This window comes from Schistocerca serialis, chromosome 1 (assembly GCF_023864345.2).
Source record: "Schistocerca serialis cubense isolate TAMUIC-IGC-003099 chromosome 1, iqSchSeri2.2, whole genome shotgun sequence".
NCBI classification, from domain to species: Eukaryota; Metazoa; Arthropoda; class Insecta; order Orthoptera; family Acrididae; genus Schistocerca; species Schistocerca serialis.
This window is the reverse complement of record NC_064638.1, coordinates 1024209523-1024235281: the sequence shown is the minus strand read 5'-3', so window position 1 is coordinate 1024235281 and position 25759 is coordinate 1024209523. Positions and strand designations below refer to the sequence as shown.

General features: G+C 37.2%; 1 protein-coding gene across 2 annotated transcripts in view; it reads right to left on the bottom strand.

Moving 5' to 3' along the window:
* The window catches only part of LOC126413612 (nucleolar complex protein 4 homolog A), a 146794-nt gene that overhangs the window by 46058 nt on the left and 74977 nt on the right, over positions 1-25759 (bottom strand). For both annotated transcript variants that reach the window (XM_050083278.1, XM_050083279.1), the window contains exon 5: positions 24621-24821. In XM_050083278.1, the coding sequence (XP_049939235.1) occupies positions 24621-24821 (201 nt within the window). The remainder of the gene's footprint in view (positions 1-24620; positions 24822-25759) is intronic.

The window sequence follows — 25759 nt, the reverse complement described above, 5'->3', positions numbered from 1 at the left end:
AAATTTTATGTGTACTAATGGGCTCTCGAGTTGTATTTTTATGAATGTTGAACTTGTTATTTTATAGAGGCATTACTTGTCCTGTAAAAAAATATTGCAACTGCTTAAGGGGGATTTAAACTACTTTACGTAACTTGTGTTAACTTGCCTTAAACTTCCTGTTCTGTCAGGGCTACTTTGTTGTAAGTTTGGTCTTTCTGGTTTGTTGCCCTGAAATCAATCTCAAACAGTTACTATTTATTTGTATGATATTGGTGTTTTCAGTATACCTTGTTCAATAAAAGATTACGAACTACTGTGAAGCAACAAATGCTCACCCTGCACCACCCTCTCGCCTGTTAAGTTATTGTCATATCCTGGGATGTCCACTGAGATAGCAATTGTGCTAGTTGTAAACATGCTCATTCATTTTGGAATTCTGATAAGTGTACAGATTTTTTTTAAAGTAAATTTTAGGTTTTATGGATTGAGAGCTATTTGCAAGGGACACATTACAGCAGAAATGATGTGTGCTGTGATGAATATACCATGCCCACCTTGTAAAATAAACAAATACACAGGATTTATTGGAGCTGCTGTGGGATCTGTTGCCTGTGGGTAAATGAAGGGTGCTGCAAATGAAGCTGTTGAAACAAATTATGGTATGACTCACATACCAGCAGCTTTTGATGGCACTTGGCAGAAGTATGGCTACAGCTCTATGAATTCTGTTGCTATGGTGACCAGTGCGGATACTGGAAAGGTAATAGACTTCCAGACTGTACCAAAACATTGCAATAAATGTAAATCACAAAATGAAGAAGAACGTATCTGTGACAGAAATTATGAAGGAACAAGTGGTGGTGTGGAGGCTTCTGCAGCTACAGATTTTTTTTTTCTTCTTTTTTTGATCTATGAATGGAAGGGGTATCTGTTACACTAAGTTCTTAAGTGATGAGGACTCAGAAGAATATAACAGTGTAATAGCCACTCAGCCTTATTGTGATATGAGTGTCACAAAACTGGAATGTGTTGGCCATGTCCAGAAGAGGATGGACACCAGGTTGACAAAGCTGAAATAAAGTTTGAAAGACAAGAAACTTTCTGATGGTAAAACCATAAGAGACTGGCTGGCAGACAAAATTACTGATGAACTACAATATGGATATCTTCTTCCACAGACTGCAACAGATGAACAAAACCAATATATTAACTTTGCCCACCCAGACCGGATTCAAGGTGCAATTACCACAATGCCCAGTACTCACCAGTTCACACAGCCAGAAACATTTAATCGCAGCAGCAGTCATGAATGTCATAAAACATATTTACAGAGACCTGGCAAATCCTGAATTATCAATGAAGTGTCTGCAAGGTCAGACTCAAAATCCAAATTAATCTTTCAGTAATCTCACATGGATTCACTTACCAAATTTTTTTTTGTTAGAATGAATACACTAAAATGGGGGGTGGGGTCAGTGATGCTATCATTGCTTTTAATGGTGGCAACATTGGTATGCTGAAAGTGCTACAGCATATGGGAATTAATCCTGGAGCAAACTGCATCTGAGAAATTGAATGGATGGACAAGGTTCACACCAATAAAGCAGATTATGCAGCACAATTGGCCACTAAGGAGTCCAGACAGTAGAAAACAGTAAGAACCTTCGAAAAAGATGAAGAGGATGATACACAGTATGGAGCAGGGTGCTCCTAGATAAGTAAAATAATTTTAAAAAAAGCATATTTTAAGTAAGAGTATGCATCTGTGATCTAGAGGTAGTGTCCTTGATTAGTAATCAGAACATCCTTGGTCCCAGGTACAAAACCCACCAATACTTAAATTTCGATTAATAATCAACATTGGTGGCTGAAAACTTCCCGCACAACAAGTCATCCTCATTCTGCCTATGGCCTTGTCAAAGAGGGTGGAGGAGTGGACAGTGGTTCAGGGCACTCTTTTGTGCTTGGGATGGGAAGCTGCCCATAAAGGAGGAAGAATAAGCAATGATCAATGGCATGAGGATGCAGAAGCAACAGAAACCACTGCATTAAAGACACATAATGAGTACCCACAGGACTCGTGGCCCATAACTGAAAAAGTGTCATCATGATCTCTCCGCTGGTAAAAGATTCCTGAATAGTTCCACATTTGGATCTCTGGGAGCAGACTGCCAAGGACGAGGTGACTGTGAGAAAAAGACTGAATAACCAACGAAAGGATACTGTTCTATGATTTGGGGAATGGTATATCAGAAACTTGAACATGGTAGGGAAGCTAGAAAACCTGAAAAGAGAAATGCAAAGGCTCACTTTAGAAACAGTAGCGGTCAGTGAAGTGAAACGGAAAGAAGACAAGGAGTTCTGGTCAGATGAGTATAGGGTAATATCAATTACAGCAGCAGAAAATGGTATAAAAGGAGTAGGATTCACTGTGAATAGGTAGATAGGGCAGAGAGTGTGTTACTGTGAACAGTTCAGTGATAGTGTTACTCTTGTCAGAATCGACAGCAAACCAACACTGATGACAATAGTTCTGGTATACATGCCGATGTCACACGTTAAAGATGGAAGAGATAGAGAAATTATATGAGGATATTCAAAGGGTAATACAGTATGTACAGCAAGAAGAAAATCTAATTGTCGTGGGGGACTGGAACGCAGTTGTAACGGGAAGAGTAAAAGAAAGGGTTATGGGAGAATATGGTTTGGGACAAGGAATGAGAGATAAGAAAGACTACTTGAGTTCTGTAATAAATTTCAGCTAGTAATAGTGAATACTCTGTTCACGAATCACAAGAGGAGGAGGTATACTTGGCAAAGGCCGGGTGATACGGGAAGATTTCAGTTAGATTACATCGTGGTCAAACAGAGATCCTGAAATCAGATACTGGATTGTAAGGTGTACCAAGGAGCAGATGTAGACTCAGATCACAATGTAGTAGTGATGAAGAGTAAGCTGAAGTTAAAGAGATTAATCAGGAAGAATCAATACGCAAAGAAGTGGAATACCGAAGTACTAAGGAATGACGAGATACACTTAAAGTTCTCTAAGGCTATAGATACAACAATAAGGAATAGTTCGGAAGGCAGTACAGTTGAAGAGGAAGGGACATCTCTAAAAAGGGCAATCACAGAAGTTGGAAAAAAATAACAAAGGCAAAGTAACTGCAAAGAAACCATGGGTAACAGAAGAAATACTTCAGCTGGTTGATGAAAGAAGAAAGTACAAACATGTTGACGGGAAAGTCATGAATATAGAAATACAATTTGCTAAGGAATGAAATAAATAGGAAGTGCAGGAAAGCTAAGATGAGGTAGCTGCATGAAAAATGTGAAGAAATCTAAAAAGAAATGATTGTCGGAAGGACCGATTCAGCATATGGGGAAGTCAAAACAAACTTCCATGAAATTAAAAGCAAAGGTTGTAACATTAAGAGAGCAATGCGAATTCCACTGTTAAATGCAGAGGGGAGAGAGGATAGACACATTGAAGACCTCTATAAGGGGGAAGATTTGTCTGATGTGACAGGAGAAGAAACAGGAGTCGATTTAGAAGAGAGAAGGAATACAGCACTAGAATCAGAATTTAAGAGAGCCTTGGAGGGCTTAAGATCAAATAAGGTAGAAGGGTTGCATAACATTCCATCAGAATTACTAAAATCATTGGGGGAAGTGGCAATAAAATGATTATTCAGGTTAGTGTGTAGAAAGTATGAGACTGACGACACACCATCTAACTTTCAGAAAAATATCATCCATCAGTTCCAAAGACTGCAAGAGCTGACAAGTGTGAGAATTATCGTAAAATGCCCGCGGCTCGTGGTCTTGTGGTAGCATTCTCACTTCCTGCGCACGGGGTCCCGGGTTCGATTCCCGGCGGGGTCAGGCATTTTCTCTGCCTCGAGATGAATGGGTGTTGTGTGTCTTTCATCATCATTTCATCCTCATTCACTCGCAAGTCGCCATAGTGGCGTTAAAGAACTTGTGGGGCGGCGGTCGAACCGTCCCGCAAGGGGTCTCCCGGCCACCAATGCCATACGCTCATTATTATTATCATCGAAAAATCAGCTTAACAGCCTATGCATACAAGTTGCTTACAAGAATAATATACAGAGGAATTGAAAAGAAAATTGAGGATGTGTTAGAGGACAATCAGTTTGGCTTTGGGAAAGGTAAAGGCACTGGAAAGGCAATTCTGAAGTTGTGAATGATAATGAAAACAACACTAAATAAAAATCACGACACATTCGTGGACACATGAGTGGACAACCAAGAACAAAGTGTTCAGATTCAAAATGATGTAAGACAGGGGTGTTGTCTTTTTTTCCCCTACTGTTCAATCTATACATCAAAGAAGCAGTGATGGAAATAAAAGAAAGGTTCAGGAGTGGAATTAAAATTCAAGGTGAAACAATATCAATTATACAATTCGCTGATGACATTGCTAACCTGAGTGAAAATGAAGAAGAATTATAGGATTTCATAATATGCTTGCTGTAATATCTGGTGTTTATTGTTTGATCCTGTATTGCAATCATGAATCCTTCTGTCTCACTGTATATATTGCCTTTTCTTAGCCACTTGTTGGATGCGTCTTGATCGATGTGTGACTGTGTTAGATGATACGGGTGCTTGCCATGTAGTGTTTTCTTTTTCCAATTTACTTTCTTCGTATCTGTTGATTTTATGTGATCTAAAGGGTTGTGGAAGTGGTTATGAAATTGCGGTGGTGTAGCCGATGTATTTATATGAGTGATTGCTTTGTGTATTTTGCTAGTTTCTGCTCGTTCTAAAGAGAATTTTCTTAACTTGTCTACCTGACCATAATGTAGGTTTTTTATGTCGATAAATCCCCTTCCTCCTTCCTTTCTGCTTAATGTGAATCTTTCTGTTGCTGAATGTATGTGATGTATTCTATATTTGTGGCACTGTGATCGTGTAAGTGTATTGAGTGCTTCTAGGTCTGTGTTACTCCATTTCACTACTCCAAATGAGTAAGTCAATATTGGTATAGCATAAGTATTTATAGCTTTTGTCTTGTTTCTTGCTGTCAATTCTGTTTTCAGTATTTTTGTTAGTCTTTGTCTATATTTTTCTTTTAGTTCTTCTTTAATATTTGTATTATCTATTCTTATTTTTTGTCTGTATCCTAGATATTTATAGGCATCTGTTTTTTCCATCACTTCTATGCAGTCGCTGTGGTTATCCAATATGTAATCTTCCTGTTTAGTGTGTTTTCCCTTGACTATGCTATTTTTCTTACATTTGTCTGTTCCAAAAGCCATATTTATATCATTGCTGAATACTTCTGTTATCTTTAGTAATTGGTTGAGTTGTTGATTTGTTGCTGCCAGTAGTTTTAGATCATCCACGTATAGCAAATGTGTGATTTTGTGTGGGTATGTTCCAGTAATATTGTATCCATAATTTGTATTATCTAGCATGTTGGATAGTGAGTTCAGAGCAAGGCAGAACCAGAAGGGGCTTAATGAGTCTCCTTGGTATATTCCACGCTTAATCTGTAATGGCTGTGATGTGATACTATTTGAATTTGTTTGGATATTAAGTGTGATTTTCCAATTTTTCATTACTATGTTTAGGAACTGTATCAATTTAGAATCTACTTTGTATATTTCCAATATTTGTAGTAACCATGAGTGGGGTACACTATCAAAAGCTTTTTGGTAATCAATGTATGCGTAGTGTAGCGACCTTTGTTTAGTTTTAGCTTGATATGTCACCTCTGAATCTATTATCAGTTGCTCTTTGCATCCTCGTGCTCCTTTGTAACAGCCTTTTTGTTCTTCATTTATAATTTTGTTCTGTGTTGAATGTGTCATTAATTTCTGTGTAATGACTGAAGTTAATATTTTGTATATTGTTGGTAGGCATGTTATGGGGCGATATTTTGCTGGGTTTGCTGTGTCTGCTTGATCTTTAGGTTTCAGATAAGTTATTCCATGTGTAAGCGTATCAGGGAATGTGTATGGGTCTGTAATGTAACTGTTAAATAATTTATGAATATAATAGAGGGAAACATTCCACGTGGGAAAAATATATCTAAAAACAAAGATGATGAGACTTACCAAACAAAAGCGCTGGCAGGTCGATAGACACACAAACAAACACAAACATACACACAAAATTCAAGCTTTCGCAACCCCTGGTTGCTTCGTCAGGAAAGAGGGAAGGAGAGGGAAAGATGAAAGGATGTGGGTTTTAAGGGAGAGGGTAAGGAGTCATTCCAATCCCGGGAGCGGAAAGACTTACCTTAGGGGGAAAAAAGGACAGGTATACACTCACACAGACACACATATCCATCCGAACATACACAGACACAAGCAAATGTTTGCTTGTGTCTGTGTATGTGCAGATGGATATGTGTGTGTGTGCGAGTGTATACCTGTCCTTTTTTCCCTCTAACGTAAGTCTTTCCGCTCCCGGGATTGGAATGACTCCTTACCCTCTCCCTTAAAACCCACATCCTTTCATCTTTCCCTCTCCTTCCCTCTTTCCTGATGAAGCAACCAGGGGTTGCGAAAGCTTGAATTTTGTGTGTATGTTTGTGTTTGTTTGTGTGTCTATCGACCTGCCAGTGCTTTTGTTTGGTAAGTCTCATCATCTTTGTTTTTAGATATGTTAAATAATTTAGTTAGATGTGAATGTGTTGAGGTGAACTTCTTTAGGCAGAAATTTGCTATTTTATCTTTTCCAGGGGCTTTCCAATTGTGAGTAGAATTAATTGCTTGGGTGACTTCGTGTTGCAAAATTATCACTTCAGGCATTTGTGGCATCATCTTGTATGTGTCTGTTTCTGCTTGTATCCACTGTGCATCCCTGTTATGTTGTACCGGGTTTGACCATATATTGCTCCAGAAGCGTTCCATGAATCTTTGTATTCTATATATGTCAGCTGAAATTTTTCTTCTAGGTTTAACATGTGTGTCACTTTGTGTTCTATTTGTGCTTGTTCTGGTGGCTGTCATAAGATTTCATTTTCCTCTGATTGTTTAATTGGTGTGTGTAGTTCTTTGTTTGTTTGCCCTGGGATGTTTGAGTCCATTACTGTATTTTCTTCTTCTTCTGATTGCACATTATTTTGTTCCAGTATTTGTTGTACTTGTTGTTTGATGTTTTCTAATTCTGACTGGGGTATCCTGTTATTTTTGATTATTACACGGATCTGATCTGATAGTCGTTGTTCTGTTAAAAATTTTAATTCTGGGTATCTGGTAATAAATGTTGTGTATACTTGTGATCTGTATCCAGTTGTGTTGGTTCCTAGGTTTGTTGCTTGGTAATAACAGAACATGAGGTGTCGATTAATTTCATCTGACCATCTCATCCTCTGTCTTTGTTTTCCTTCTAGGGTGGTTGCAGGAAGCATATCCTGCAAAACACCTCTATTTGGATTTAAATCATTTTCCAGTTGGCTAGCAGTGTCGTTACCATTGTGGGCGGGCATAGGGTTCAAGCGTCGTCCCCGACCATGATGGCACTTGTCCGAGGCTTCTTTAATTCTGTCCTGAACCAACTAATCACACTAAAAGGGGGTTTTAGCCCTATTAGTGGTTCGTTCTTTTCGTCGCCTTTTACGACTGGCAGAACATACCGGAGGCCTATTCCTTTCCCGGGCCTCCACAGGAATTATTATTATTATTATTATTATTATTATTATTATTATTATCATCATCATCATCATCATTATTATTTCTCAAGCTTTTGTTCAGCTGTAGTTCCTTATCAACAAAGCCTGTAGTTTTGCTACCTACGAGATTTCGTTTAACTATCAGCAACTTTATTTACTACACCCAATGCTTCTTTACCATGGCCAATTATGAATTTAACATTAGCATTATTAATTGATTCAGATAACATATTTGGTCACTGATTAATTATTAATCAAAATGAGTGTGGGCTAAAGCTTTCCTAATTTCATATGTGCTACGTAAAGCTGTTTATTTGAGAAATCTTTACATTTATATTTTTCGTGAATTTCTTCTCTCAAATACCACTGTTCACTTTTTTTATTTAACAGGTTTTGCCACATTTTCAGTGGCTTTAATATTTACAACTGCATATTTAGTTATCACTTTCTTGATTATACACAGCTGTTGAATTGAATACTTTTTATGGTTTTCTTTAGCTTGATTTTTCTTCACTGGCACACTGGCACAGCACTTACAGCCTGGTTGGGCAATGTCTTGAATATTAAACTTCCTGGCAGATTAAAACTGTGTGGCAGACCAAGACTCGAACTCGGGACCTTTGCCTTTCGCGGGCAAGTGCTCTACCATCTGAGCAAGAGCACTTGTGTATGCTATTCTGTAGCCTCAAAATACTGTATGAAACACATACTACTGCAATAATAATCCACCAGAGCTGCTTTTTTATATTTTATTTACCACCACACGCACGCGCACGAACACACACGCGCCTACACACACACACACACACACACACACACACACACACACACACACACCATTTTTTTTGTATTTGAGTACAACTATTACAATATCAGTTTGTGTGTCAGAGATATGGTTTGTTATTAAATTTACATCTATGACAAAAATCGATTTATATTGTATGTAAATACAATGGCTGATAAAATCCATTATTACTGACATGATACTGGTGACACCATCATCCCTTCAATGGAAATAATGACAAAATTAATTAATTTAAACAACAAATCAATAAAATGAATAACAGCATCAAATTTACCCAAATTTACCGTAATCTATGAAACGTACAACAGCATCAACTTCTTGGATATAAAAATAGCTAATCGTAATGGTGTCCACAAACCCGACTCACACTGCAAGCCAGTCACAAGTGCCTATATAAGATACAATTCACCACGTCACCCACTAGTACATAAAGCAGTGTATTTTCATGCTATGATAGATCGCTTCACTGGAGTTCCCCTTACTAGAGAAAGCATGACTACAGAGTCGGATACAGTTAAAACTGTAGCCACAAATAATAGCTACAATGCTAATATAGTCTATCAAATATATAGGAAGACAATTAGGACCAAAACTGCAAATGCAAATGATGAAATAACATTAGTGAAAGTTACACACTGATGACAGGAACACAGAACATAACATGTTAATAATATTCTATTTGGCAGTATCTCTGTGTGTACATTCCATGTAACTGACAATCAACACTCATCCCTGTAATCTCTGCATTTGCTATACAATCTGCAGATTTATCATTTACACTTAAAGTTATAGAGTTGTTTTCCCTCTAAGCTGAAATTCATGCTGTTTCTTTCCTTTATATGCAGTATTAATTTATTACATACCATCCGATTGTACATATTCTTGAGGTTTTCATTTGCCTTCTCAGCTAAGAATTCTGATTTTTATTAGTCTCTATAATGTTGCTGTGATCATAAAAGAGATATGTGTTACATAATCTCGAATGTCACTGATATACATTGTCCAGTCACATTAATGTGACCACTGCCTATGTTCAATGTCAACATGCAATAAACATTTACAGATGACAGGTGGCAGCACCAGCAATGGAGAGTATGTAAAGTGTGTTAGGTGAGGGGGTAGGGGGCAAGGGGATTGGGGGGGGGGGGGGGGGGGGAGGGGAGAAAGACAAGACAGGACATGGAAAACAATGCAGTCATTGTCGTAAAAGGGCATGATCATTGGCTTTTGGGCCAAGGGTGGAAGCATTTCCGAAATGTCTAAATCTGTAAATTGTTTGTGTGCTGCTGTGATTGAAGGACAACACGCATGGCAAAATGTTGCTTTCAAAAACTGGTGCCAAGGCAACTGTGGTGCACCATGGACCACAGATGACAGGGGTGAACAACAGCTGCAGAGATGTATATAGGCAGACAGACATGCAACTGTTAACTGTTGAGCAGCTGACTGTCCAGATGAAAAAAAGGATAACGAACAGTGTCCCCTCAATGACCATTCAGCGAACACTACTGTGTATCGGCATCTAAAGCAGGCGCCTGGTTCATGCACCCATGCAGTTCACTAGTCACAAAGGCTGGAATTTGAACAGCAGTACCACAATTGGATATCCACTGAGTGGCACCAAGTGGCCTTTTCAGATGTAACATGTTTCAGGTTCAATCAAACAGAAGGCCTTTGCTTGTACAGGATGAAATGGCTGAAAGCAATCACCCTGTAATAATTGGCCGGAAGGGTCCAGGGCTGAGGAGGATACACTATGGTCTGGGGAACATTTTCATGGCATTCCCTGGGTGACCTTGGCATTGCACAATGGATCAATACAAATATGCATCTATTCTTTGGGACTACATCCGCTCCTATATGCAGTTTGTTTTTCCTCGGTATGATGGCATCTACCAGCAGGACAATGCACCTTCTCACACACCCTACAGTGTACCTGCATGGTTCAAAGAGCACCAGGATGAGTTTACCATACTCCTCTGCCACCAAACTACCTGGATTTATGCTCAATCGAGAATATGTGGTACGAACCTGATCGGGCTGCTCACACCATTGATCCTCAACCGAGAAACCTAGTGCAACTGGCCACAGCACAGGAGTCAGCATGGTTCCACATCCCTGTTGCTACCTTCCTGAACCTCACTGATTCTCTTCCTGCACATCTCACGGTGGTGCACACTGCAAAAGGTGTTTACTCAGGCTTTTGGCAGGTGGTCACATTAATGCAACTGGACAGTGCATGTTAAGAACAGAATTGCCCCAATATAGTTCCCTAATAAACACCTATATTAATATGTTTGGGGCTTGATAAATGTTTCACTAAAATTTGGGATAATTTAAAGTGTGGGATATGTCTACCTTTTGCACCCTCTTTCCAAAATATGACTGGAACCATTCTTTTACCATTTGTGTTATACCGAGCACTTCTATTTTGTTTATTAACTGGCCAAGATTGTCAAAAGCCTTGGACAGGTCCAAAAATAAGTATATAACACAGTCACTCTGTTGAGATCTTCACATACCACTCTTCTGAACTTTGCTACAAACAATGCTGTACTTCTGCTAACTTGGAATTCAAACTGTGCTTCGATAAGATGGCTGTATTTACTCAGATAATACATTAGTGTGTCTTTCATGACTCATTCTACCACTACTACTACTACTAGTACTAGTACTACTACTACTATTATTACTTGAGAGTGATGAGATCAGGGAACCTCGTCTGTTGTTACAATATTTTCTACCACTGGCTTTCTTTAGTATGTGTGAGCTTTAAACACACATTTATCTTTGAATCTGATGATGGTGTAACAATCAAAAACTGGTTTGTAAAATATACAATAAATATTGTAGAATACTATACAGTGTCGTGCATGTTTTCATTCATAATGTATAAAATATTCTACCAAAAGTGGACAAAACAGTCAATCAATGCAATCAAATGCCTAAACTAAAATACTCATTTATTATGTTTGGTAATGGAGTTACTAAGCTGTCCATTCAGTCCTCAGGACAGAGACTAGTACGTCGTCTACCCCTGTTGACTTTTTATTTTTTAATTTTTGTATTATCTTCCCAACTATTTGCTCTCATTGTACCAGCTACATAATTCATTTTCAATGCTACACCTATTTTAGCGACATTTTCCTGCAGTTTCTTTGGTACAGCAGAAAAATGGTCATTATTCAGATTTGCTAGTTCTTGCATATTTTCTACCAATCTGGTTCCATTTCTTTTATTTTTATGTAATTGTATGTGGTTCTGTCTTTTTTGGTTTCTTGTTTTGTTATGGCTCATATTACTTTATTTTTATTTTGTGCACTATACATCATTCCTTTTTATTTATTTATTTATTTATTTGCAGCAAGCAGTACCTTACTGTACAATTTTTGTAACTGTCATTATAATTTAGGAATTCTTGATTATCACAGTGGTTTTTTTTTAAAAAAAAATGTCAGAAGCATTTGAGAGTTTCAGAGGACTTTTTAATACCAGCAGTTATCCATTTACTGTCAACTGCTGACATTTCAATGTTCATCTGTGGCGCAAATCAAACCATGGAAAATCCAGGATGGATTGTAACAACCTTATGTTAAATCGATATAGCCAGTATAATAATAAAATGATCACTGGACAAAAAAAATAGTAATACTGTTTTAGCAAAATTTTCTGCAAGATTGACTCACTTTTTTCTTCAAGAAGCTTCAGAATATCCAGTTTTAATATGCAAATTATATACAAAAAAAAACAAGCTAATTTGCATTCGTTTCTGTCCTATAAATTTTCCTCAAAAACATTCATTTTTTTCTTCTACTTTATTTTTGTGTTTACAGAGTAAATTTGAGACAGTATGCTTTAACAGATCCTTTTGAAAGGGGGGTGCAACACAACTGTAAGCAAAGTAGTACTTTTCAAGTAAATACCTGTAGGAAATACATGAGATACTGCCTGGAGATGACATAGATTTGTATGCTGTCACTTCTTCGTAGCCCCATTCCTCTTTTGGTCTGTTGTCACACAGAAAACAATTTTTTCCCTGGGGAGCACTTAAGATATGAATTATTTATTTGTGGGTGTATGAAATTATAAATGGCCATAAAATAATTTGTAGTTATTCAAAGTAATGAATGGTGTACCAACAACATTGCACAACTCACTTTTTGCCCTCTGCATGAAAATAGATGATTATGACTAATATTCTTCTGTTAAATTCTTATCTGTTTATAGTTTTTCTCTATTACATACAGTTTCTTCTGGATATCAGGCTTTTTTTCTCTGGTACGGAAATAAGTTTTAATTTAACTGAAGGAAGTTTCATTTCACATACAACATGGAAGCTTTCTTCTAAACAAGTATTTCGATCTCTGTGTTTCTCCATCTGGTGTTAGCCATCGCACAGAAGTCACAATTGTGCCTCGTGCTGCCACCTGGTAAGTTTTCCTGCAATTTCGAAGACAGAGAGTTGGTGCTACACTGCAACGGCAGTTCCTACTGTACTGCATGTTGTCATTATGTGAAGCTTGTGATATACGAGTATATTTTGACAGAAACTTCTGCACAATGTCTAGACAAACATGTTTTATTACATCTGTGGGGAATTTACAGTGAAGATTCAAAGGGATAACCTTACTTCCTTAGTTAAGAAGGCACATAAGTTGTATTTTGACTATAAGGTTGGGAACCACAATAAGCCTTTTGCTCCTCATCTTTGTTGTAACATTCGTGCAAGTAATTTGTGTGTATGCTGCAGAGTTCTTAAGCATCAGTGCCATTAATGGTATCAATGGTGTAGCACAACAGAAGGATCATGCCACTACTGCTATTTCTGCTTGACCAAAATGAAAGAGTATTCTGCAAAATCAAAACAAGCTATTCAGTATCCATACCTGCCCTCAGCCATACGCAGCCAGTTCCTCATAATGCTTCTCCACCTCCTAAGCCAGCAAGTGATGCTATCTGACAGCAGTGAGAATGAAACAGCAGCAGCAGCAGCAACCAGCACAGCACTTACTGGCCCAGATTCGAGTGTAGCTACCATAACCAACATCACCTCATCACAATACTCAGGGTAAACTTAATGAACTCTGTAGGGACTTTAGGTTATCACACACACAACCTGACTTACTGGTTTTGCAATTGCAAAGACGGAATTTGCTCACTCAGAGTGTTAAAGCAACTTCACATGCAAGGTGCCAGAGTGAGTTTGAAGCCTTTTTCTCTTGCTCCAATGAGACTGTGCTGTAGTGACATCAATAGTTTGTTTGGAGTACTGTGTCATGTTCACAGCCCTGAGATTGTGGACACTTCACTGATTCTTCGAAATCAAGTTTAAAGGCAGTTGTTTTTTACTGGTTTTCTGGTGGAGCTTCAATTTTGACATGTTGTTTGTACAAAAATCAATTTTAATACTTGCTTTATGAAAACATCTCTTAATTTTGTCGCAAGCCATTTCATTGTAAATTACAGCCACAAATCTTTTCTTGTTGTTATTCTCAACTGCAATGTGACTTTCATTTATTTCTTTTAGCTGCTGCTTCTTTACATTATTATAACTTTTCACCGTGTCCTTGCTCCTGTACCCATTTGCTTTAACACACTTCTTTTTATACTTCCTGCTGGCTGAGCAGCAATTTTTATAACCTATACACCATTGCATTAAAATACACCCACTTGCATTGTTTAGAGTTAAATAGGTTATCCTCCTGAAAGTCCATGGTAAATATAACTTTCAGTTACTGTGAACTCATTTTATGTGCTAAGTTTTTAACATTAACTGGTCTATTTTATACACCAGAATCACCTTTTACACCAGAGTCCCTTTTGCCTTCTACCAGAAAAATGCTAAGCTTTATAGGTGTGTAATTGTTGATACCTTTCTAATCATAGTTTAGCTTATATGTAGTTGTGTCATAGTGATCTCTGCATCAACCGGTCAAGGGCAACGATAACTTATTCTGGATGCGCAGCACCTGAGTACTGTATACACCACATGCCTGGTCACATAAGCACTACTTCAAACTGTCAACATTATCTCTTGTGCATTTACATGAAGAGGTATGCTAAAAATGGTATCTCTTAGATGCCTCCATTACTATACTCCATTAGTCACTAACAACAGTTTGTGTTTGTAATTTTAGGGCCAAAAAATACTCGATAGAGGAGTATTCAAACAAAACCTTTTTAGAGGTGCTTGTGGAAGAGAACAAATGTGGAGATATTGATGATTTTTGTTCTGATGGAGAGGATGAAGTAATATTATAAAGCGGTGATGTTAGTGACTCTGAAATTGAGTATGATGGAAGGTTACCTTCCTCTGATACTGAAAAAAATATATTTACTGGTAGAAACAAACAAAATGGATGAAAACTGATGTGCATAAAAAGACAGATTGTGTACCAGCAATAAATATTGTCAAGATCATTCCAGGTCCTAAAATGGTAGTGAGAGATAATGTACAGTAAATGTAATAATTCCATAAAATCATAAGTACTGATATGACAGATGAAACTGTGCATTTAACAAATCTATACATTTGCAGAAAAAGTCAAGAAGAAAATTATTCTAGAGATACGGATACCACATTAACAGACTGAAACGAAATTTGTGCAGAATAAGGCATTCTTTATTTGATTGGCCTCAAAAGTTGGAAAACACACAAATGAATTGGAATTTTGATCAAATGGTAGAGCAAGAATGATTGTTCTGAGGTACTGCATGAGTGACAAGATATTTTTACTGCTTCTCAGGTGTACTAGATTTGATGATAAAGAAATTAGGGATGTGAGACAGATAGATGAGCAACTGTTGGGAGCTTTCTGGACGCATTTGTGAGAAATACATGAATAATTACAATCTTCGAGAATTTGTTATTACTGGTGAGAAACTAGAAGCATTCTAGGGTCTTTGCAGTTTCATACAATACATTTCCCAACAAACCAGCTAAATATGACATCAAAATATTTGCTCTGCATGGTGCTAATTCATTTTACACTAGTGTGTCGGAAGTGTATTGTGGCAAAAAGACACAAGAACCATTCTGTGTTTATAATAAGACATTTGATATGTAGACTAACCTAGCCGATAAAAAGGACAAATAAAAAAGCGAAAATAAATAACTGGTACACTAGCTCAATGATGGCTCGCTCTCTCTCTCTCTCTCTCTCTCTCTCTCTCTCTCTCTCTCTCTCTCTCTGCTGCAAAACTAAATCACTTGTGTTGTAACCCAAATAACGGATCCTGCCTGGGTGCGGTCACTAACAAACCTCATATTATACTAGTTTATAATATGGCAAAGGGTAGAGTTGATGCCATTGATCAAATGCGCAATAATATCCAGTAACATGAATGACAAGAAGATGGACAATAGCTATGTGGTACACCTAGTTTAATGTGGCTCTTATTCAATGTGCAGATGTTTCAAGCAAATCAAAAGAATGAGAAACGGCCTTGCTGAGTTTTTCTAAAGAAAGTTTCTTCTCACATCTCATGAAAACACATTGTAACAAGAAATTTGCAATACCAAGTTTACCAGGTGATATTAGCATGTATGAGGTATGATCAAAAAGTAATGGGAATTTTTTAATTTTGTGGACTTTATAAATAATATTTTCGTTTTTTTTTTTTTTTTTTATCTTGTTGGTACACATGTTCCTGATGATTTTTGTATTTTCAGCCATTTTAAATGTTTAGTTTAATGTTGACAGCCGAAAAAGTTATAGCTGTTCTCGAGTGCTCAACAAACTTTTATTTTCCAACAAGACTGATCAAAGAATTTGCATTAAATTTTGCTTGAAAAATGGAATAAAGTGCGGCACCATATTCCAAATGTTGACTGTGGCTTTTGGAAAATCTACTGTGAGTAAGACAACAGTTTATGTGTAGCATAAAAGTTTCAAAGAGGATTGAGAAGACTTTAAACATGACGACCGTCCTGGACAGCACAGCACATTAATTACTGATGACAGCATAGAATTAGTAAAGAAAATGATTCTCGAAAATTGCCGAATTGCCATCAGAGATGTTGCTGATGATGCAGCATACCGTTTGGCTCACGCAAGCCATTTTTTTGGATGTTTTGGGCATGAAACGTGTAACATCGAAGTCTGTTCTGAAATTCTTGAATTTTGACCAAAAACGTCATTGAATAGACATCGCTCAGGAATTGCTGAATGAAGTCGACAATGATCCACAACTTCTAAAGAAGATAGCAGCAGGTGACAAAACATGGGTATATGTGTATGAGGGCAAAACCAAGTCTCTGTAAACTGCCTGAAGAGCCAAGACTGAAAAAAAAACTTCACAAGTTCGATCACATATGAAAGTTCTTCTCAGTGTCTTCTTCGATAATAATGGGACAGTGCATCATGAGTTCCTGCCTTATGACTATACAATCAAGAAGGTATACTACCTGGAACTTAATGTGGTTCGTGCGAAGCAATCCACAGAACTTAACGAGCTGAGGACCATAATGAAAAGTGAGTTCCAGAAGTGCTTTCAAGATTGGAAAAAGTGCTGGCACAAGTGTATTATATCTGAGGGGGATTGCTCTGAAGAGGACAATGTTAATGTTGATAAATAAATAAAGATACTTAAAAAAAAATTCATGTGTATTTCTGATCGCACCTCACACCTGCAATGTTTCGATGTTCAAGAGACACACATACAAGAGCAACTAAAGTAGAAAAAAGGTAGATGTGGAATTTGTGAAAGGGCACAGAATAGCTCTACGGCAATAAGATGCAGCTTTCGCAAAGATTTTGTTTGCAGAAATCATTCTACACAACAGTTCTCTCATTCTAGACAACAGTTCTCTGCCAAAAATGTAGTGTGCATTCATCCAAAGTCGAAGACAATTAATTTGCAAGTAAATTATTCGTATGTATGAAACTAGCATTTATAACATGTATGAATCTATTGTTGAGCATAAGCATAAATGTTACTATGAACGTCCAGCATGTTGGAATAGCTGTGGAACTTCTGTTAATCAGTGCAACAAAAAATCAGGCCAAAGTTGCAGATTTGAAAATCACTGTAATGTACTCCGAAATGGTATTTGCGAAAATGTAAAAACAATGTCAAAAATGTGCAAATGAACAATTTGTATGTGCTGTAACTGTTTGTTTGCACATTTCTGACATGGTTTTTACGTTTTCAGAAATACCATTTCTCACTACGTACAATGATTTGAAAACGTGTCTTGGCCTGAAACTAGTCATTGAGTGGATAAAAAAAGTGAAATTTGCAACTTTGAACTGGTTTTTTGTTGTACTTAAATATTACTTGTACACATTAAATGATGTAATGTAAATTACTGCAATAAATGATGAAGCAATAGCAATAAATAGCTACTTATCATCAAAGTGTACATAATACACTACATGCCTGCTTCTGCAACACTAAAAAGATGCCTGTTCTAGGGTTAATGTCACTTTTATCTCCTTTGTGTAATAAAATTGAATCATCTACATATTTCATGTAACACATGATATTTTGTAATTTTCATCAAAGAAATAGTTTTCTCAGTAGTTTATAAAAATATTGGCCAAGGTTCCAACTGAACTGTCACGCACAGTCAACCCACATTTCTGTTAAAAAAATTTATCACTGAATGTGAAGTAATTGAACAAAAATACCATTTGCAACGTTTCCACTAGTTCAGTCACTTCACCTATTGCTATTTTTTGTATGTGAGGAGATTTTTTTTTTTGGTGACTTCTATTATTTCTTTCACAGGAATGTCCTATGATGCTTGTCACACACCAACAAGCTCTGCCATCAAATTGGTAATATTAGGAATGAGTTTCGGGATTCAAGTGTGCTGAGGATTAAATGCAATGATTACTGTAAACAGTACATAGGGCAAATGGGAAGGACCACACATACTCTCAGAACAAAACAGAATTTGGTGCGTATACAGAAACCTTACAGCACTCAATCACAAACACTGGGCAAAATTTGGAAATCATACACAGGTCCAAAAAGGGATGACTCCTTAATGTCTTGGAGGAACTTGAAATTTCCACTCGCAAAAAGCAAGATCAAAATACGATCTTGAATGAACAGACTGAAGTCAATCGTAATGTCTATTTTAACATTTATGATGACTTACTACAGTGATGATTGTTGCATATGGATATCCAAGATGATAGGGGACAAGAAATGTGTGGTGGGACAGCTAGAATGTATGTGCTGTGCCTGACAACGGTGATGGGTGGGGGCCCTCCTATGTGGCCCTCTGCCTATGGTTGTCGTTGGCAGGCAACTGGCAGTCTCACAGCACAACATCAAAACAGTTATCACATGAAAAAGCAAGCCATAGAGAAGACAGTCCCACAGCAACATCACAGATAATATATCTTAATCTTGACAAGCCACAGGGATCAGCATTAGGGCCACTCCTGTTCGTTATTTATATAAATGATATGCCCTCTAATATTACGGGTAATAAAATATTTCTGTTTGCTGATGACACTAGCTTGGTAGCAAACGATGTTTTGTGCAACATTGGCTTGGTTTCAAATAGTGCAGTTCATGACCTAAGTTCATGGCTTGCAGAAAATAAACTAACACTAAATCACAGTAGGACTCAGTTTTTACCGTTTCTAACACACAAGTCAACAAGACCTGACGCATTAATTTCAGATAATGGGCATATGATTAATCAAACCAAACACTTCAAATTTCTAGGTGTTCATATAGACAGGAAACTGTCATGGAAAGCCCACGATTAGGATCTTGTTCGAAGATTTAATGCTGCCATTTTTACTATGTGAACGGGTCTGAAGCGAGTGATCATTCGACACGAAAATTAGTCTACTTTGCTTATTTTCATTCACTTATGTCATATGGTATTATATTTTGGAGTAACTGTTCCCATTCTAAAAGGATATTTTTGGCTCAGAAATGAATGTTCAGGCAATAAGTGGTGTAAGTCCACGAACCTCTTGTCGACCCCTGTTCATGAGTCTGGGTGTTTTGACATTGGCCTCTCAACATATATATACTTTACTGTCATTTCTTGTTAACAATATTAGCTCATTCCCAAGAATAAGAGGCTTTCACTCAGTTAATACTCGGCAGAAATCAAACCTGCATTTGGACTGGACTTCCTTAAGTCTCGTGCAGAAAGGTGTGCAGTATACTGCTGCAACCATTTTCAATAAGCTACCACTTGAATTCAAAAATCTTAGCAGTAATCCATGCACTATCAACTCGAAACTGAAGAGCTTCCTCATGGGTCACTTCTATTCTGTAGAGAAGTTCCTTGAAAAATTAAGCAGATTCTTGTTGTATTGATGATTGTGTTTACTTAAACTTATGGATTGACTTTTTTCGGGTTCATAAAAATTTTATTTTTATCTGTTATTAATTTTATGTTGTAATTTTATGTACTAACACGTTCCATGACCTTGGAGATTTGCTCCTAAATTTGGTCTTATGGAACTTGACGTGTAAATAAAATAAATAAATTTTAATTAAGTACGTCCAAGAACACTATTCACATCAAACAACAAAATTTACTATTAATTCAGTATGGCTGTGTTATTCAAATGTGACAAATATACCATATGTCAGCAGCTATGCTAAAGTGTGGGTTCTACCAAGTCACTGTTTTATCATGTGGCTGCTGATAGTTGGACTCTTGTAACCAATACATTCAGGAAAGTTTCGATGCATTTGATGTTGGCATAGTATGGTAACATTTTGTATTTCGTAAAATATTTGCTAATTAATTATTATATTGTTGTCTATGAATCTGAAAATGGTTCATGTTGAACCAGTACTGGTCATTTAAAAAAATTAATGCAAGAAGAACAGGTAAGAAATTGTTTTAATTCACAGATATAATTCAAGAACAGCTGTTGACGTATTCATGTGCTGTGGTGAACTAATATTCTCTTCACTTCTACAGTATCGTATAACTAGGAATAGGAAAATTTTGCATCAACAATTAAGAAAAAATTCTTTGAAATCTCTGATTTATATCAACACAATGCAAAATCAGTATTTTTTTTTTTTTTTTTTTTTTTTTTTTTTTTTTTTTTTTTTTTTTTTTTTTTTTACAAAATCTGGCTTTTCCCTATTTCCGAGAGCAAAATGTAAATCTGAGGATAGCAGTTTACTAATATTGGTAACTGACAATGTTGTGGACTGACAAGACAGCCAGTCCACAGTGACGGGTAACCGAAAGGCACGCGCTTAAACTCACGCAGGATGGCGTGAGGTATCGTTCTTGATGAGACATGCTTCATACGATAACTATCAATTGCTATGGCGCCTTGCTAGGTCGTAGCCATTGACTTAGCTGAAGGCTATTCTAAGTATCTTCTCTGCAAATGAACGAGGCTTCGTCAGTGTTGCATCGCTAGCTAAGTCGTCCGTACAACTGGGGCGAGTGCTAGTAAGTCTCTCGAGACCTGCCGTGTGGTGGCGCTCGGTCTGCGATCACTGACAGTGGCGACACGTGGGTCCGACATGTACTAATGGACCGCAGCCGATTTAAAGCTACCACCTAACAAGTGTGGTGTCTGGCGGCGACACCACAGACAATTACTGAATGCTGAAAGTGGATTTTGTCTCTTCTTGTGAATGCTAACAATTGTGTGTAATCAATGCTGAGAATTGTGTATGATGACAGCTGATTTTCTGTGTAAAGAACTATGGCTTTAGATGTGACCTCAAATGAAAATATTCAGTTTCCAACGATCACCATTCCAGTAAGGGTTTTAGTTACCGCCATGAAATCTCCTGACTCTTTTGCATAGTCTGATTGCACAAAAAAGTCATATTGTTTTGAGAAATTGTTAATGTGACGCATTAATTAAACTACATATTTACATGGTATACAAGTATAAATACGAAAAACACCAAATTCAGCACATTATTTATTGAATCATGTAAATCAACAAGGTATCTGATCACATTTCGACCTAACCCAGGCCCCTGTCTACCCAACAAATCATGCAGTCGACACAAACTTCAGTCATTAAACAGTAAAAATAAAATTGGATACATATTGAAATAAACTTTGTTAGTGTTCTCTTTTACTGCCAGGAACACATTTGCATGATTTTGTGTGTCCAATTCTCTGAGTGGCTGAAAGAACTAAAAGGTGTGGGTGCTATGTCGGGTAACTTAATAGTGAAGCTGAAGTGTTGTAATTGGTTAGTTTCATTCTTATACTCACGTATTACAAAAAGTGTGCAGTTCACCTTACAGATCTTCCCAGACTGCTTTGTTTGTGGCACAATCTGTTCCACAAAAATATCAGGAAATATGAAATTGCCAGGTCAGAACTTTATCTGTACTCCAAGTTAAAAATGAAGACAGTGGCATTATTGTGGAAAAGTTAAGTTTTGGCGATAAACCAGGAAACTTTTGAGAACTATGAAGGGACGAATACTTCAGGCAAAGGTGAAGGAAACAGTTGCACCTTCAAATTAGGCTAACAACTCTTACTGCTGCAGATCTATGTAAACTGTGTTCACAGTTCTAAGTTTTTCTTTTAGTTATAGGATGATGATGATGAACTTTACTAAAGCTGACATGGCAGTGAGACTGTTATGCATACCTTGAATGGCAAATCTCAGCCATGTACGACTCCCTTCATAATTTAGTGAAACAGCAACTTCCCATATCAGAAGGGTATATGGGCATTGTCAAATGTCAGGTGCTGTGATGAAGGTAGTTTGTCTTCTGTGTTCAATTTTACACTCTGGGTGGCTGTTTCCAGACTACAGTGAAGTGTTGACAGATGAGTAACATAATGTCTCAGAACAGAACTTTGCAGTTATAACAATGCTTTCTACTGAAATTGCAAATTAATACTTTTATTTAATTGGTTATATCTAACATATATTACTCCTTTTTAATAATTTAAATAAATGTGATCTATGATGTCAATAAATGCAGTGAACTTGATTTGTAACATGTACTAGATTAAGTTTCTGGCTGTATTTTGTAATTTCTGTTTGAGGTATTCATTGGCTTTCATGTACTGTTGTGAATGCAGTGGGTCATGCTCTGACATGAGGACCAATGTAGAAGAGCAACCTCAAACACCATTGTTACTCCAGGGAATCCTTTAAGCAGAAGCCTTCCACAGAAAAACACTGCTGGATATTACATAACAGAGTTGTTTGAGATCCTTTACATTGAAAAGGTCTATTGCATCTAAATATGGCAATAAATTAGATTGTTACTCTCAAGTAATGACTATTTACTCAAATAGGCTTGAGTAATGTGTGTGTAGTTATGTTCTAAAGAATAAGGAGAATGAGGGTTCTGCAGAACCCTTACCAGTCATAACAAATAACAACAAATTTAGCAAAAACAACACTGAAATTGGCAGAAAATAACACTGAAATTAGTCATGAAATCCAACAATATTTTCCTGTCCCTACCTATAACACATCACACAGTTGATTTCAACAGCTGCTTCAAAATTTACGGCTACTAGGCTTCTAAGTAACCACTTCTCTTAAAGATGCAGGAGGAAATTGTACTTTCTGCACAGAATATACCATAACTTCCATTTTGTGTTGTCCCAGACCTAATTGCTTTGTGTCTAAAGAGTAGAAATACAGGTATTACAAACTTTCAAAGTGTTTTACTGCGATTTTTAACTGTAAAAAATGTACTGGCAAGTGTGGGTGTCCCCCAACTTAGTTAAACATCCACAACAGGTGCTTAGTTGTAAAGAAAGGTACATATCTCAACAAATATAAATGGCGAAAGCTTACACAAATATTGTTTACATCTACTAAACAGTTTACTGGTCACTACTGAGGTAGTAAAAAGTGACAGAGTTCCAGAGCGAAATCGGTGCCTTTAGGAAGACAGGAATGTGGAGACAATACGTGGACGAAATAAAACAGATGTAATGAAAACTGCACAGAAATATCTATCTGGTCACATAGAGTTATTGCTCAGACTGAAATGCACAAACTTCGCAACTATGATAAATCTAAGGGGAAAGTTTGTGTAAAGGCAAATAAATTTCCCTGTCTTAAAAAAAACACTTGATTCATTCAGCTTCATGGAGACAGTCATCTTCTACAAGTGACTTACACATTTATTTTACCATTATAAGCAAACTGGATAAAAGATTAGTCCCCCCAAAAGGCATCATGCTAATACTACGTAACACCACCTCAAGTCTGGATAGCAACTTAAATTTGAAGAGGAAATGAGTCCAATAGTTTTTTCAGGTAAACCATATCTAGGTGAAGCCACACACTCATGATTAGGCCCTGTAGAACCACTAAATTGCAGGTGTCTTGACTGCTACGTTCACCTGTTGTTCCAAATAATTCCCGTCATTTTCTATGGGATTAAGATTGAGTGATTAATTTGTCCAACTGAGATGTCATAGTGTGCATGTCTTTTTGTAAAACCATAAATGTATGTATGCAGACTGCTGAACAAGGCTTTTATCATCTTGGAAGAAAGGAGTAGTCATCATGAAGAAACAGAAGAATGGGCAACACTAGAATGTTGAAATAAACACCCAGGTCCATGTTCACGAAACCTGAATGACTGGGCCAGAAAACACCCTAAAAAAAGCACACTTCTGCCTGAACTACACACAACAAGTATTGTGGGTTAAATGCCCACTGGCGCATTCAATGCCTTGAAACATTTGAAAACTAGTCCACACTCCTTGCCTTCAGTCAGCTACATCCAATTTTTACGTTGTTTGGTCTACTGAACACAAGCAACTTAATATGTTTCTGTGAGCAATGGCCTTCTGAGGTATACCCGATTCCAAACACATGTTTCATGCAGTTCCCTTAGCGAGTTTGCTCAGAAACTGGTTGAAATGGCGCTGTGTTCACTGACAGGTTTGAAACAGATTGTCATTGAAAAAATGTCGTTCTGTGAAACTAGATTTGGTTACTTCACTTCAAATTAATTAACCAGATCAAATAAGTTATTCGTCAGGAAACAGTACACTTCAGATTTTTTTTGTATACAAAACACAAAGCAATAAAGACTTAATTATTAGAAAATAAATTTCTCCAAGTGTCAAATGAGGTTGGTTCTACCATGCATGCCCCCCACACCCATATACACAGTTGTCAACAGATAATATCATTCACATAGATTTAATTCCATTGTCTGACACCAACTAGGATGCTAGAAGCACAAGCACATTTCATATGGAAAGTACATTTGGATACTTACCCACATCCATAGAGTCAATAAAATAGTCTGTAAGAAGCAGTGGTTTTTCCAAATGTGGAAGGAGTTTCTCAAGCAAAACTACAAGCAAATGCCGTTGAGTTACTGGAGAGTAATTCCAGTACTCCCACTTGCTCATACAATTCCAAACTTTGTTAAGCCACTTCTGCATAAGTTGAGTTTTAGGCACAAAACAGTTCTGTTCTGAAACATGAAAAATTAATACTTCCTTTAACAAATACTTTTACATTATATAAGAAACTTCTTATTCTGACATTGTTCACTATCTCAATGTGTGAGCATCTATCAGAATGGTTACTCAAGTCCTGTAATATTAATCAAAATAACATGTCAAGGGTTGAGATAACTGCAAATACCTTCTTTCCACATAACCTAGGTAATTTCATTCCACTATTCAATGAAATAATCCAAAGATAAAACATCAAGTGTGGCACTATAGATGGAGATACTTCCCACGCAGTACTGTGAGACAGACACTGCTTTACTTACAGACGACACACTCAATGTTATGGGAAATATCAGTAAGGGGGCACAATATTTCCAGCACTGGAAGGCTTTAAAAACAATCCCGCACTATTGTTAGTACAGAAACACTCACAAAAGAATCAATAACATTGCAACTGTAGTAGAAATTTATTTTCACGCAGAACACGTTATACCCCACTAGATGGAAGGTAATCACAAGAGACAAACATGAATTAGGAGTGCCTTGTTCAAGAAAACAAGAAAGCTTCCAGTTCAACACCATTCTGATACTGAAATTGATAGAGATTGAGTACTACTTCAAATGAACAATGGTGTAAGAAGGCCATGATCTCACTGAAAGAACCATCCTGGCTTTGCTTCATGTGACAGAGGGGAGCAGCAGGAAATCTACACAATGATGGCTTCATGTGGATATGATCCCCCTTCTTCCTGAACTCAAATCAAATGTTTTGATCACTGTGCCACTCACAATATACAGGGTTATTTTTTAATGTTTTGCTAAAATTCCATCTCATTCTGTCTGGTAAGTCTTCCCTGATCCACGGTTGTGGATGACTTTTGAAAAATCTGCCCCTTTTCTTAGACCTCTCCAGTCCTTTCCCTTCACTCCTCTTCCTTCCCCTCCAACCCTGCTG